Source organism: Homarus americanus, unplaced genomic scaffold, assembly GCF_018991925.1.
Source record: "Homarus americanus isolate GMGI-L3 unplaced genomic scaffold, GMGI_Hamer_2.0 scaffold5589, whole genome shotgun sequence".
Lineage (NCBI taxonomy): Eukaryota > Metazoa > Arthropoda > Malacostraca > Decapoda > Nephropidae > Homarus > Homarus americanus.
This window is the reverse complement of record NW_024736650.1, coordinates 6,283,334-6,298,425: the sequence shown is the minus strand read 5'-3', so window position 1 is coordinate 6,298,425 and position 15,092 is coordinate 6,283,334. Positions and strand designations below refer to the sequence as shown.

The 15,092-nt window shown below is 37.0% G+C and overlaps 1 protein-coding gene across 3 annotated transcripts in view; it reads left to right on the top strand.

Annotated features, from left to right (window-relative positions):
* LOC121872323 (HMG box-containing protein 1-like) overlaps positions 1 to 9,717 on the top strand; it is a 29,017-nt gene extending 19,300 nt beyond the window's left edge. For all 3 annotated transcript variants that reach the window (XM_042375041.1, XM_042375040.1, XM_042375042.1), the window contains one exon: positions 1,575 to 9,717. In XM_042375041.1, coding sequence (XP_042230975.1) covers positions 1,575 to 1,725 — 151 coding nt within the window. In that variant the 3' untranslated portion in view covers positions 1,726 to 9,717. The remainder of the gene's footprint in view (positions 1 to 1,574) is intronic.
* Positions 9,718 to 15,092: the final 5,375 nt, after the last annotated feature.

The following is a 15,092-nucleotide window of genomic DNA, read 5'->3' as shown; positions in this document are numbered from 1 at the left end:
AACTGTTGTATTACAATCATATTCTATCCTAATTGACTTGAATAAATACTACGATACCATATTTCTGAATATTTTCATTAAAATTCATCCAAATCATTTTCCTTGTCATCGTCTGCAGCACCAAACAGCTTCTCCCAGTCCTCTCCTTGAACAGGGCTAGAGGGTACGTGTTTTTCAAATCGTTTTCAGTTAAAAAACTGTTACATCACATGTATATTTTACCTAAACTGTGCCTGAATGAATATATTCTTGGAAATAAATAGTAGTTTTGCTGAAACGTGATGTATTACAATGTAAAATAGGATAAAATACATGACGAAAACAAAAGACTTTACCTAAGCTTCCGATGTTCTTGAGATGTTATTCGTTTTTTTAGTAGTTTTCGGTTAAAATACTGTTATATTACAATGGTATTCTATTCATACTGTGCTTGATATAATACATTCACGGAAATGTAATATTTTTGCTGAAATTACGTACGTATTACAGTGGAAAGTGGGATAAAATCGTGACGAATACAATGACTTTGAAATATAATACAATATTAACCCCTAAATCGGTTAATTCGGACAATCGGCTAAAACAGACACCCTTCCCCCCCTATTAGTCCGAATTAACGAGGGTCGACTGTATATACATGTGTGTGTATATATATATATATATATATATATATATATAATTTTTTTTTTTTCCTATTGTTTTAACTGCAAACTGTGACCGTAATTCCCTTTGAGTTTTAAATGTCACGCATCTTGTTTTTTATCTTAAGATGTAACCCTCCTTTTGTCATATGTTTAAGGTTCACGAGTGTCACAGTAGATACTGTGACACATGACTATGATATAATTTGTTTACGTTTCTACTCAAAAAGTTACCCAAGAGTTGAAAATAAGGCCATGGTTTCACATGCACCTTTGTTCTGTGTAAATGCTGGGTGGAATTGTATACCAGATGCCAGGCTCTGTATACATAGGTGAAAGAGGCTCGCATGGTAACCATGTGGGAGATTTTGAACAATTTGGCTTAATTTGAAAAAAGTCCCAGTAATCAGACGGTTGTTTGAAAAGGGAACTCAAGATCTTTGTTTCTATTTGATATTATCTAAAATTTTAATTGTTGACTTTTTTACCTTAAGCATAGTCTTTTGTCATGGTAATGTTAACTGATTAGCTACCTGTTTGATAAACAGTTCGGTGTATGTTTCCTTTGTTTTAATCGAAATAGAATTTCATATTACAGTGTATTGATAATTTATTAGAATACAAAATTTGCATCAGGTTTTATTCATTGCAGTAAACAGTACAGTATTGTATATAATTTTATAGAAATATAGAGAAGGTTATTCAAATTTACTGAGTAGAATAATCTGTAAGATAGAAAATAGGACATTATTTATATTGCTGGTTTATTAGCCTTAATGCAGTACAGTACAGTACTGTATTTATTTTGCTTCCTAAAAACACTTTCTTTTGATGTTATTTTTCCCATAAAATAATAACTGTTGTTTCCATCATCTGAAGCTCTCAATATTTTGCTGTGTAATTAATTTTTTTTTTTTTTTTTTTTTTTTTCAGAGCCATTTCAGTTGTCTTGGGTACCATGTGGAAGTCACTACCAGAAGAAGACAGAGAGAAGTTTAATGCTGAAGCTCGTGCACAGGCTGAGGAAAGAAAACGGATTGATCCTGATTGCTGGAAGAGAAAGCGCTCCCACTCGACCAGCTAAAAACATTTTGTTTTAGGGTTTGTAAAAAGTAGAAAATCAATATTGCTCCTAGCACAACTTGTAGCCTCTAAAGAGAAAAATGAAATTGTCAAAGATATTTACCAAATCTTTATTTTATACTGCCCCGTATGTCTATGGTGGCAGGCTTGGGTGTATTGAATTAAATAAGTCTTGTTGCAACTGCTCAGTGTTAATCAATCGACTGTCTGGCTTTATATTTTTCTCACTCTTCATCTTTGTTAGAAAGACTGAAGGCTTTATACTGTTCCAGCAAAAGCTTTCAGATAAATGGAATATGTTAGTGCTTTAATATGTTTTGAAATTAGAAGAAGCACTCTTTGGGCAGTTCCAGAACTTTTTATGAATCTGGCTTATTGTTGGTCAGGATGTTCCTGATGTGTAGGTGTTGAGAAAGCCAGATTGCACATTTTTTATAGTAATGTGCAATAGTATTTTGGAGTTTTGAAGGAACTTCAAATATACTTATGTTTTTTTTTTTTTATTATTTACAAGTGATGCTGCAACTGAAATATCAAGGAACAAGTATTATCATCATATTTATATTTAGTTGATAAGGTTTAAGGTTTCTGAGTATTCTCCTCATACAGTGGTAAATGATCTCTGTATTACCTTTTCCAGGGGTTAATAGCAGTCTATACTTATTGTATTTATTTTCACTTTACTTAGTATGCTCTACTTTACCAACATCAAGTATTGACCATTTCAAATGCAGTATTTTATTATTTTGTATGAGATTTTTTTGAACAATTTTTACTTGAATGTGATTTGCTCAGCTGATGGTTATTTTATAACTTTTGGTAAAGGGGCAATATTTGCAAGATATCTCATCACAGTATTAGTTTTGTGGTATTTAAAAAGTTGTGTTCAGATTAACAGATTGTCTTAAACTTGGGTTTCTTCCCAAGTGGCATAAACCTTGATCCTAGAATGAATTGCCCTCTCTGTTGACCATGATATTTGACCGTGCTTCCTTGTAAGTCCCGGTAACTGCTCAGTTTAAATTGTAGCTCATATTTGTAGTGCTTGCCTACCAGCCTTAGAAGTTCTTCATTCCTCTCCTGATTGTTGATAGAGTTTTGCCTCTTTTAATATCTCGAATGACAGCTCTCAGGCACATCAAGAATCAATTATATTAGGATATATGCCTTATTTGAATGTGATATTAGGAGAGTCAGGATCTTTAAGACAGGTACCAAGGCAATTGCTTGTTGGTCCTGTGTCAAACTTCGATATTTTTAAGGTACAAGTGTTGCCTTCAATTAACATATACTCATTGGCTATTCTGCAATACTTATCATATATAATAAATTAATTTCCTATAGGTTTCAGTCTAAGGCTGATCACACACCAAAGTATTATGCCAAGTCAATGACTTGCTATTGACATGTCCTTAATGTGCATTAGTTCACACCAGAATGGTTTCAATTGACTTTTTTCTTAGGTGATGATTGATAATGCTGTATACTCTTAGGACAAAAGGGCAGAATATTGTTTTAATGTTCTGGGCACATACATTGTCTAATTCAAGTAAATCAAGCATTTAATATTATTACCAAATTGAACCACAACCTACAGAAATTACCACCTATTAGCAGAAGTGTTGGCACACTAACAACTAAGATGGCCATGAAATACTGCTTAGCTATTCCTCCTAAGGAACATCTATTGGTAACTCTGAGGTAAGTGGAAAGACAGGCCAAATTTTACTTACCGGGTAATTTCTGTTTTACAGATGGGTTGCATTTGAAAATTCATATAATTTCTTTGAAATAACTCGTTTTGTTGAGTTCTTGTTTTTAAATTTTAATTTCTTATTTTGTGTATACAGTTTTCACAGTACTTCAATGCATATAATATTCATATCCAGGGCTACTGCATTCCATGCCTTTCATGTTCTTTATTGCTGTAGTCTTTTAAAAAATAATTGTTCAACACTCGACTTTGTTCACAACATTGCATGAATTTGTTTTAAGAATGTTTTCATCTTTCACTCCTCTCAGCAAACCTTTCTCTCAGAAGTGTGTGAATCTACTGAGCTAAGTGATAGTAATGCAACACAAATTATTGAAAACTGTGTCCATTTCAGAGTTTTTCAGTGATGTGATAGTGACAGTTTTCTCATCACTAGTGTGTATCATTTTCACTGACATTAAGGTTTAACAGCAGCATGACATGTCTGAAGCATAATGATGACTTGTTACTGTCACTTTGGTGTGTGTTTTGCCGAAAGCAATTTTCATTAGAGTTGTAAGGAACCATGGAAACAAAAGTGAAGATTATACCCTTAATAATGTGATAGCTGGTAAGTTTTGTCTTAGTAAAATGCTTTGCCCTCACTCTCCAAATTATATATGTAATTTGGTAGGTTGTTGAATGGCTTCTGATTTTCCATAGAAAATGCTCTCCCTATTGAGACCAGTTTTGTAAAAGATAAAATGCTTGTACAGGCAACTTTGACTGTTCATCATCTAATGAGAGTCTTATTATGTAGAACAGTTTAAGCACATCTAAAGCAAATTTGCAAATAAAAATCTCACAATCATTTTGTAGGACCAGGAAGTGCAACAAGGACACAACTTATGAACCTGTCCCCCATTTAAGAAGCTCAATTACTTAGCTAGAACCCCCTGTCTTTAACATATTTCATTAAAAAAATGTGGGGACCTAGTTTTATCTTGACATATCCACATGGTTTCCATGCACTAGGTTTATTGTCAGAATTGGTCTTTGGGAATAGAAAAAATATATACCGTACTGTGTATTTACTGTATACTGTATATACATATATTTACACATTTGCATATATCTGTACATACATTAATGAAGTAATTCAGAAACAAGCTTTTGTGGGCTTAAAAGACAAACCCTGAGGGAATTGTAATATGGGAGTGGAAAATACTTAGCAAGCTGCACCCACAAACCTTTCCCAGCCAAAAGCTTACTTTCTCAATGAAGGAACCTCCCATGCCAAGCTTTGATTTCTTGCAGCAGACTGATTGCCCAGATTATTAGTTATAGTATACTTTAACTGCACAGAAAAATTTACAGATACACTAATTACAATCCAAACATTTTCTTGCTCATTGATGAAGTAAAATAAAAGAATAACTGAAAATTTGAATACAAAATCTTACTGTATATTTTATCACTTAAATTGCACTAATGTCACCCAGCACTGAAACATTAGGTCACTCAATGCTGCTTTTTATATTGTATTGTATTTCTTTCAGTATGGTATACTTACTTCCTTCATAAAGTTAATTCTGTCTTCAGTATTAAATGGATCACTCAATATATTTTGCACACGACTATGTATCAAATTTCTTCTTATTTTAATACCATCTGCTTTACAGTTATGTAGGCCTGGGTGTTCTTTCCATGAGGAAGCCATGTGTCTTGTATTAGCCATTACTTGACTGAAGATCTTCCTTCAGATTTTAATGTGCAGATGTATTAAGACAAAGTACCTCATTATCTTTTATTTTATAAACATCCATCAGATAGATAAACTGTACAGGTACAGTGTTTACAAAATGAAAAAGTCTAATTTTAATAAGGCCAGTATTCATATGATGGGAAAAGGTTATGCTGTTTCTAGCCATCATTTAAGATGATGATCCTTAAGAAACACTTTTAAAATTCAATTGATCACATACAATAAATTACCATGAATTTTTTTAATACAGGTATATTTAATGAATGGCCTGTAGCTGGCCATACACTCTTTTGAGTTTGTTAATTTTATTATTTACTTATTTATTTAATTTTATTTTATATTGATTTTTTCCTGCTGGTGAAACTGGAAGGGGACCTTGGTGTAACCTTAATTCATCCACCCGTCCGTCCGTCTGTATGATGTTCCATCCATCTGTATGTTCATAAACAGCATCAGTTTATTAACTACTGTATAGATTTTACTCATGTATTTAGCTCAAATGTAAAGAATTATACCTAATACACAGATGCTTGTCAAACAAATTTTTTATTAGATTGAAAATGGTAATTTGGCGGGCATTTTTCTTTTGTAGCATTGGCAGGGAACATTTATTGTTGTGCAATACATTAATTGCTTATTGTTTTAATAAGTCAGTGAAGCTTAAGTAAATAGTACAGTACCCCTAAATTCCCCTAAAGTTGGGTTAACAAAAAAATTCTGACGATGACCTCTGCAGACAACTTCACATTGTTACACCAACCCAGTCTATGAACAAACCTATCAATCATCTTGAAAGGGCAGCCAAGGTGCCCTCAAATCTTTCTTCTTGTTGTAACTAGGTCTACCCTTTTATTCAAATGCAGTACAGTAGTGGATCCTTGGAAATAGGAGTATCCCCCTTAGACATCAGGTATTTGAAACTGACATGTTATGCACAATACCTCACTCAGTCACCAAACACAAACTAGGAAGAGAAGCTGTTTGCTGAAACCAAACCACCCTTTTATGATGAAATTTAGGTTCTTTCACTGTATGTTGGGTTAATGTAATCACATTGAGTTATCCATTTTAGTTTCAGGCATAAAACAGGATTTCAAGATTTAATCCCCATTTCTTTCCATGTTTTATTTGCATGTTTTATAGTTACCCTTTTTAACAATGGTAATTGATTCATGTACTAGGACGAGTGAAGTAAATTATGTAAGACTTTTTTATTGTTATTTATTATATTAAATATATGTAGATAATTGGAAGCCAGAATAATTGTGAAATGTATATGTGCCAGTTTGCTGTGAGTATGGGAAAAGTCAGCCTTATGAAACGGTAGTCCCAGGGGGTGCAACTGTGGGTAATATGACATAGGCTCTTATTTACTTTTAGCAAAGAACTGTACAAACATTTTGTCCTGTACAATCATGGTTCAATAATAAGTAAGCTCAAAGCAGAGGAGAAAGGAGTGAGGCATTTGGGTAGCTTAAGAGTGGGGACTCCTTACTTGCTGCCTTGTGCTCGTGTGTCGTAAGTCTTTCAAAAGCACAAATAATGTGTATAGAACAAACTAGTTTTTGTTCATAACCTAAATATATATTGATAACTATTTTTCTACTCTTACCCTGAATCTTCCCTATTTCCTGCAACTATGTTGATTGTAAATTACTACTGTTATAAACAAGGTCTCGTCCTGAAATTTATAACTGTTACATATAGTAGCAGATATATAGAGAATCATATTATGTGTTTTATTGGAAAGAAATTTTAAGTGATAGGTTAAGAAGTTAAATTTGCTCAGAAAGTAGTAGTCTGTTAGATAATATTAAGCTTGACTTAATGAGCTCTAGCACATTATTATCCTGCCAATTCTGAGGTGATCTCAGCAGACGCAGTTGTGTCTTTCATCTGTCCTCAAACCCCTGTCAGGAAGACCAGGAGAGTAAAGCCAAATTTTTATCTTTAACATAGCTATTTCTGTTTAGATACTTCATTTTCATTGGCTGAAATTCCATTATGAGAGGCATTTCACCAATCAGCTATCTGTGTTTCCGAAACAAAATTCGGTTATGCTTAATTGGAAAGTGGCAAAGGTATTCTCACCAGCAACTGCACTGATGGCTGTAAGAGTTCTTAGGCATCACAGTTAAGTGCCCCATCCTGTGTATGATTAATAACAGGAAATCAGACATCCCAGTGTTACAGTATTTACTTCATTCCAAAGTATGAGGTAACAAATCTGGCATTTGCATGACAATGAATTAGAGGTGTGCGGTATGGCACAGTGAGAATGCCCTTACTAGTGTAGTTCACGTGATCTCAGTGTAGAGGGTGTCATGATCCTGTGACTGTTACTGCAGTAGCATGGATTAACTGTCTATATTATACCGTGGCAAACTGTAGCTGAGGCTCTCGGTATTATTTTATTTGTTTTCAGGTCATAAAAACTTTCAAATTTCCTGTGTTTGAATGAAAGACAATTTGTATCTTTTGAATATATTTATTGCCTCAACTGCATTTGTCATAGCTATATTGTATGCTTTAAATGTTTGATATAATCAATTAGAGTATGTTTTTTTGTAAACGTAAAACACATTTTATAATGTGGTTAATATTTGTTTTAAGTCTTGACAATCACACAATGTAAAGATAACTATATTTTTATCATTGTGATTTTAGTGTGATTGTGGCCTGGGATATGAGGAGTATTGTGGTGTTCATTTCTATGTTCATAAGCTGTAAGGAACCCTACCCCTCAAACTGACACCCAGCCTCAATTAGTAGAGAACTATTACTGTTGTCCCAGGGTTAATTTTTGGGCGACGGCACTAAGGCTGGAATAAGAGCAAGTACATGATAGTTGCTCGTCACCAGCATCCAGGCCATCCACAACTGTATACCTGTCTCCTGTTCATATAAACGGACACACTTACGTTGCTGCTCAATTTGGCCACAACCACAGCTACACCATAGTTTTCACCATAGCTCCAGTGTTGTGATGTTCACGGGTAGTGTATGAACAGGACTGGTGTTGTCAAGTGCGAGATGCCGTCAAAAGAAGGGTCTGTCTGATCTCACTACTGTAGGTTAAGAATGAAGATCTTAAGTGATAGCCAATATATGCTGTTTTCAGTGTAATTACTAGTATTATTGTTAGCACTTGAATGAAGTGCTTTTTTTTTTTGTATATATTCTTTATATGCTGTAAGCCTCATGTTGTATTTGACTGGCACTGAGAAATATTTTTTTGTACTACATGCTGATTTTATGTTGAAATTAACAGATATCAGGTTTAAAATACTTACAAACTAGTTAGTATTTTTCTGGGATTGTAAGAAAATTTAATGCTCTTGATATTTAACTCCCTTTTGTCGAGGCTTATGGCCTGGTAAAGAACATAATCACTTTGGGTAGTGTTGCTTGTGGTCATTTGCTGGGTACACTGAAGTTAGTGTTGCTATCAACCAATAATGAGCCATTTTGAAACTAATGTTATCAGCAACAACAAAATTTACACATAAAGAGTAGTTGCAGTGTTGAGTTATATCATCACTCGCAACAAAGGTGTATTGAGGTAGTGCTCATGGCAATAACTAACAAAGTACTGTATGCTGATCATAATGTCCTCAGCACCCACTACCTGGATAGCCTCTTTTTTCCCCCTGTGATGTTAAGGGAGAAAGATGTGATGTTAAGGATGGAGACAGCAGTCACTAGCATTTCTAACCACTATTATGGCCATCCATATTGGTGCAATGTATTCATTCATCCTTATATCACTTCTTGTAATTTAAGTTCCGTACAATTGGCCTCTATATTAAGTTTCATAAAAAAATTCAGATAATGTGCACAAATATATTGTAGATTATATAAATCCAGGGTGTTAATTTCATATAACAAATTCTGTGATTAGATAGTGACCTGAATTTAATTAATAAAGCAGCAGAGAATTTTAGAAGTGCACAAGCAAACACAATTAGCACACCTGGCAAACTTTTTTAGAAGCCATATTTTCATTGTCTTCCGATGTTTGCCAAGTTGGCTCTCCCAATTAATGTGGTTCCTGAAAGACTGAGATAAAATTCTTGTGGGGTAAAAAGTTGTCAAATACATTTGCTTCTCCATCCCAGTGGGAAGATTTGCTTAAGTAGGTGAAGGTTGGTGACAGTATATGGCAAGGATCAGTGGAGAGAAGTGTTTATGACTTGGTTGTCTTTGTTACTTTAGAAAATGATTTAAGAATTTAGCTGAGAATGTCTCCTACTGCTTTACAATTGGTTATCAGGCCTCAGTCACTGCTGCTGCTTGCCATACCCACTCTGAACAGGGCTTGGTGTCAGAAGCTCAGTACACATTCTTCTCTTGAGTGTTGATATCTACTGACGGAGGCCAATAGCACCAGGAGTATTATTTGTAAATTCTGTTGTGTATAGGTGTTGCATGCATGACATTGTTTTGAATGGTATTAATTTGGAAGATATTTTGTATAAAGAAAATACTCTCCTATATGATGTCTTTTGTGTAACAAAATAAAGAAAACAATACCATATGGTATGTCTTTATAACCATAGTACTGTAGCGATTATCTTACTTTTTTTATTAAGCAAGATGGAAGTGTGGTGGTTGTTGATGAATACCTCAGTGGAGATAATCACAAAGGTGTAAAACTTAAAAACAGGAAAAATTTGGTGAAATTATATGAAATAAAAACGGTAAAAGAAAGGAGACTTGTATGCAGAACCACCAAATAAAAATGTCTAGAAAGCAAAATAATCACTGGTACATTTATAAAACTAAAAAAGTAAAAGGAACAAGTAAATGAGGTGAAAATTATTATGAGGGTAAGTAAATATTTCAAGAATACAGAAGAATTTACCTTATGAATGTACTATATAGATACTGTACACTCTATTTGTGAAAGAGAAAATGGTTTACAGGAAGTGATGGGTAGAGAAAGTGCTTGAGCCAACATGAAGAGGTGTATCCTTATACCAGGGTTGCCACGATGTGTCAAAATACAAATTTAAAATGGTGCAAAATAAGTGTATCATATGTAACAGTGTGAAAAAATTACTGGACATTGTATAAGTTGTGTACATAAGTTTATTTTAATCTCTCGGTATAATTTCTTTGTAATTTGGGGATTTAAATTTGCATAGTGGTACCTGTACAGGTATTTTGATTTAGTCTACCATTCAACTTCACCACCTCCATTTGCTATAGAGTATGACCGTCCATCAGCTGATCAGTATGTTAAATAAACACTTCCACATCCACTCAAGGTACAGTCGTGGAAAGTTCCGAGTGCTACACTGTACCACAAATGTGAACCCTGTCAGTGTGAGACCAGTGAATCAGAAACCATCTGGGTGGGAGGAGTGTGCAGCATATAGTTGTCATGTTACTGGTTAATTATGGATGCAGGTAGAGGTGGGGCGGATCCAGGGTGGGGGTCCGGAGGACACCCCCTTTTTATCAGAAAGTTCCAGTACTTTTCTTTAGTGCAGTATTGTACTCGGGCATTTTTGTATAGTAAAAAGTAATGACTATTGACTTCAGAATATTTCCTAATATCAAATGCACATGGCTTCAAAAATTGCCTCAAAATTACTATGATATTGGTCAAATTTAAAAAAAAATTCTGGCGGGGCTTACAGCAACCCCCCCTCCCCAAAAAAAAATCCAAACAGCTGGGTTGGCTCGCTTTGCTCATCATATTCCCCGCGTTCACAGCTTCTTAGAACCCCTCTCTAGATATTCCTGGATCTGCCCCTGAGAAGGGGTTATTTTGACATGTGTTTACATATTCTGTTGATATATGAAAATATATAAAAATAAATAAGGGAGGAAAGAAGAACATATTGTAAAATATTGAATCTTTCTCTGCCGTGGTGACGTTAACAATGTCAGTAGCCAATCATAATGCAGGTGAGGTATTGTCAGGATCAATGATATCTGAGGGTTGGCAACCACAGTTCTCCACTAAAGGTTCTCGGGCTGTTTTTAACAATCGTCTTAAGGTTTTGTATCTCAGGGGATCCTGTTTTTCATTTCATTCATCCATCTCAGTCTCTGCCTTCCTCTGGCCCTCCTATACTCAACTTTGCCCATTAATTTCTGTTATTATTCCCTCAACCATAATAATATGACCAAAGTATCAGAGGCCTCCAACCTCTTTTTGGTGCTTACCTTATTTTTGTTTTGATTACTTCCATACATCTACCATCACAGCTAATGTTACTTCCCAAATACACAAAATTTTCTACTTGTTTAAGTTTCCTGTTGCCTATCATAATTTTTATTTTAGAATTTTTTCCCAATTTGGAAACAACCATTACTTTACTCCTTACAGCATTAACTTTTAAACCATATTTTTCACCTTTTTCTTTTTCACATGCTTTTATCCTCTTCGCCACTAAACAGCTCGTTAGCCACTTGGGCGGTTGGTCACGTCTCTGATACGCACTGCTAGTAAATACTGGGCATGCACTGGCTCCAGATTACTGTATTTCGGAACCTGCAACAGTGTTGGTCAAATCTAGCCTTGAATGAGCTCACACTCAGTGCCGTCACAACACACTCTGACAGATTGTTCCCAGAGTTCTCAATTTGAATGAGAACGGGACAGCGAGGAGCTTGCTTGGAGGAGGTGTTGCGTGTTCAGGAACCGAGAGCAGAATAAGAGAGCTGGTTGGTGAGGACGCTCAGAGAAGGACAGCTGGTGGGTCGCCATGCTCGCCGGCGGGAGCGAGGACCGCCAGGCAGGCGGAGGAGAAGCGAGGGCCGCCAGGCAGCGGCGGAGGAGGAGGTGTTGCGTGTTCAAGAAGAGAGGCCAGAATGAATCTTAATGGAGAGACAGAGCTTATATAAACAGCAGCCGTGAGTCACCCGTGGGAAACCCCGGTCTTTTGACTCCGTTGCTAGGATACTGTGACATCTGGTGACGCCCCCCCCCCCCTGGGCCACTCGTTTGGTTGCTAGGGAAGACGTAGCAGGTAGCATGCGGCTACGCAGTTGTAGGGGAGACGTCCACTACAACCTCTAGTCAGATTTAATCTGAAGCAAATATTTAACGTTACAGGTTTTCTTTGGAAATGAAATACAGAATTAAAAACATATGCAGAACGTACAGACTGAACGGGCTGCATATTTTTTTTGAACAAATAAGGTCTATCAATAAGCTAACAGATGCATACTATTAAGAAGTGAACTATTGAATTTAACGTAAATATTCGAGTTACCTACCAGACGTCAATGTTAACACAACGCCATAGTATTAAAGTGAGGAATTAAAAAATATATAAAAAAAATAAGCCGAGATGTTTGAATATTGCTACATCATTTTAAATGTTGTGTAGTCACTGTAGTGGAAACTCTCCCCTACAGCTGATCTCCCGTCTTCGTCTCAGCCAATCAGCAGCGAGTTCCATACCACAGGATCATATAAATACCCACCTAATCGCGAAAGATGTAAGTTCAAATATAATTATTATAATCTCAGCATATCTGGTTGAGCCCAGATACTGTTAATCTCTTACTTTCCTTCAAATTTCCTCCCTTTCTTACCTTACTCCTAAACCAGTCCCCTCCCAACCCCCCAAATTGCCACCAAAGTACTACCAATCCTAATCCCTGCCCTCCCACCCAGCATTACAAGCAATAGCCCTACCTTATCTACAGACGTCAAGTCAATTGAAGTGAAGGTCATTCTACTCAGAGCTCTCAAACCAGCAAGAACTCCTCTCAACAAGCTTCTCTACAACACAGCAACTCCCCTGCATCTTACTGCACTGTACATATAATATATGTAAAGAGAACATTATTGTGAGTTTCCTTTCTCACCTCCATCCTGAGTTATGGCTTATGCGCTATGATTTTACAGATGTTATTCAAGTAAATTTACTTTCGACATACATAAACGCTTAAAACCTTAGAGAGTACCCCCCGTTCTGCCCCGCCCCCTCCACCCTTTCAATGAATTTGTTTGCCAAGTTGTCGAGGACTATCAAGTGAAAGTGTGTTTAGCTGTATATCTGGTGAATTCGATCAATATTTACACCTAGATAAATTTTGCAATGATAGCAGAAGCACAAATAACACCTAAAATACATATAAAGTTTAAGTTGCCATAAAATTTACGTACTATGATGCAAGACAGTGTACCCCATGAAAGGCTGAAAATTAAATTGGAAGGGTAAGGGATTCGGGGAATGTCCTGGCGTGGGTAGAGGGTACATGACCGCAAGCAGTGTGTGGTGGTTAATGGCACGAAATCATCATCTGTATCCGTAACAAGCGGGGTACCACAAGGCAGTGTATTGGGCCTGCTGCTGTTTGTTTGCTACATAAATGACATGCCTGAAGCTGTACATTCCTCCATACAAATGTTTGCTGACGACGCCAAGTTATTTCGGGAAATTAAGAACCAAGCGGACTGTGAAGAGCTGCAGAAGGATCTCTGTGAGCTTCAAGAATGGTTGAAGAAATGGTTGCTGAGATTCAATGTCACAAAGTGTAAGAGGATGCACCTGGGACGTACCAACGGTAAGGAGGCGTATCATATGTCCCAACGGGATGAAGAAACTGCACTATTTGAGATTGAATGTGAGAAGGACCTAGGTGTGTATGTTGACAATGAGCTGAAGTTCTCAGGTCATTGCGAGAAGAAGGTAAATCAGACAAATAAATTATTGGGTCTTATAAGAAGGTCGTTCACATATCTAGACGGTCCGTCCCTCGTAACGATCTTCAAGAGTGAAGTGCTTCCCCATCTGGAGTACTGTCACCCCGTCTGGTCCACGAGAGATTGGAGCGCCTGAACTTGCCTAGCTTATACTACAGACGGACAAGGGGAGACCTAATTGAGGTGTATAAGCATCTCAAGGGGCACTACTCAGTCGAGTGTCCTTACTTGGAGCTGGCGGACGCTCGCCCCACAAGGGGTCACAGCTCAAGATTGAAGAAGCCGCAAGTCCAGAAAACTGTGAGGGCAAACTTTTTCGGAGTGAGGGTTGTGAGCTCTTGGAACAATCTGCCAGAAAGTGTTGTGACGGCACCGGGTGTGAGTTCTTTTAAGACAAGACTTGACCAACACTGGAGCGGGTTCAGGTACATTCAGGAGCCGGTGCATGCCCAGTACTTCCCAACAGTGTGTAACAAAGACGTGACCGATCGCCCAAGCGGCTAACGAGCCGATCTTTTGGTGAAGAGGACAAAAGAAAAGGAAAAGTAATCAGACGTGACCGATCGCCCAAGCGGCTAACGAGCCGATCAGCGGTGAAAAGGATAAAATTAAGTAAAAAATACACTGCCCTGTGGTACCCCGCTTGTTACGGATACATATGATGATTTCGTGCCATTAACCACCACACACTGCTTGCGGTCATGTACCCTCTACCCACGCCAGGACATTCCCTGGAATCCCGTACCCTTCCAGTTTAATTTTCAGCCTTTCATAGGGTACACTGTCAAAAGCCTTGACAAAATCTAGGTAAATAATGTCGATGTTACCACCCTGATCTACAATTTGGGTCCTAATATCCATTACCCTGAGTAATTGTGTCAAGCAGGAACGTCCCGTCATAAAACCGTGTTGGCAATCATTTACGAGGTTGTTTCGTTGTAGATGTTCCATCATGGCATCTCTTATAATGCTCTCAAGTACTTTACATATTATGCTTGTCAGGCTCACCGGTCTATAGTTATTCGTGAAGTGACGATCGCCCTTCTAGAAAATAGGACTCACCTAAGCCATTTTTCAATCACTGGGGACTTTTTTTCATCCAGGCATTTACTGAACAGAATCTTCAGGGGCTCAGCTAGCTCGTTGCACAACTCCCTCAACACTCTGGGATGCACCATGTCTGGTCCGGGACCTTATGAACCTTTAGCTTTTCTTCTAAGAACACAATGTGGGTCAGTG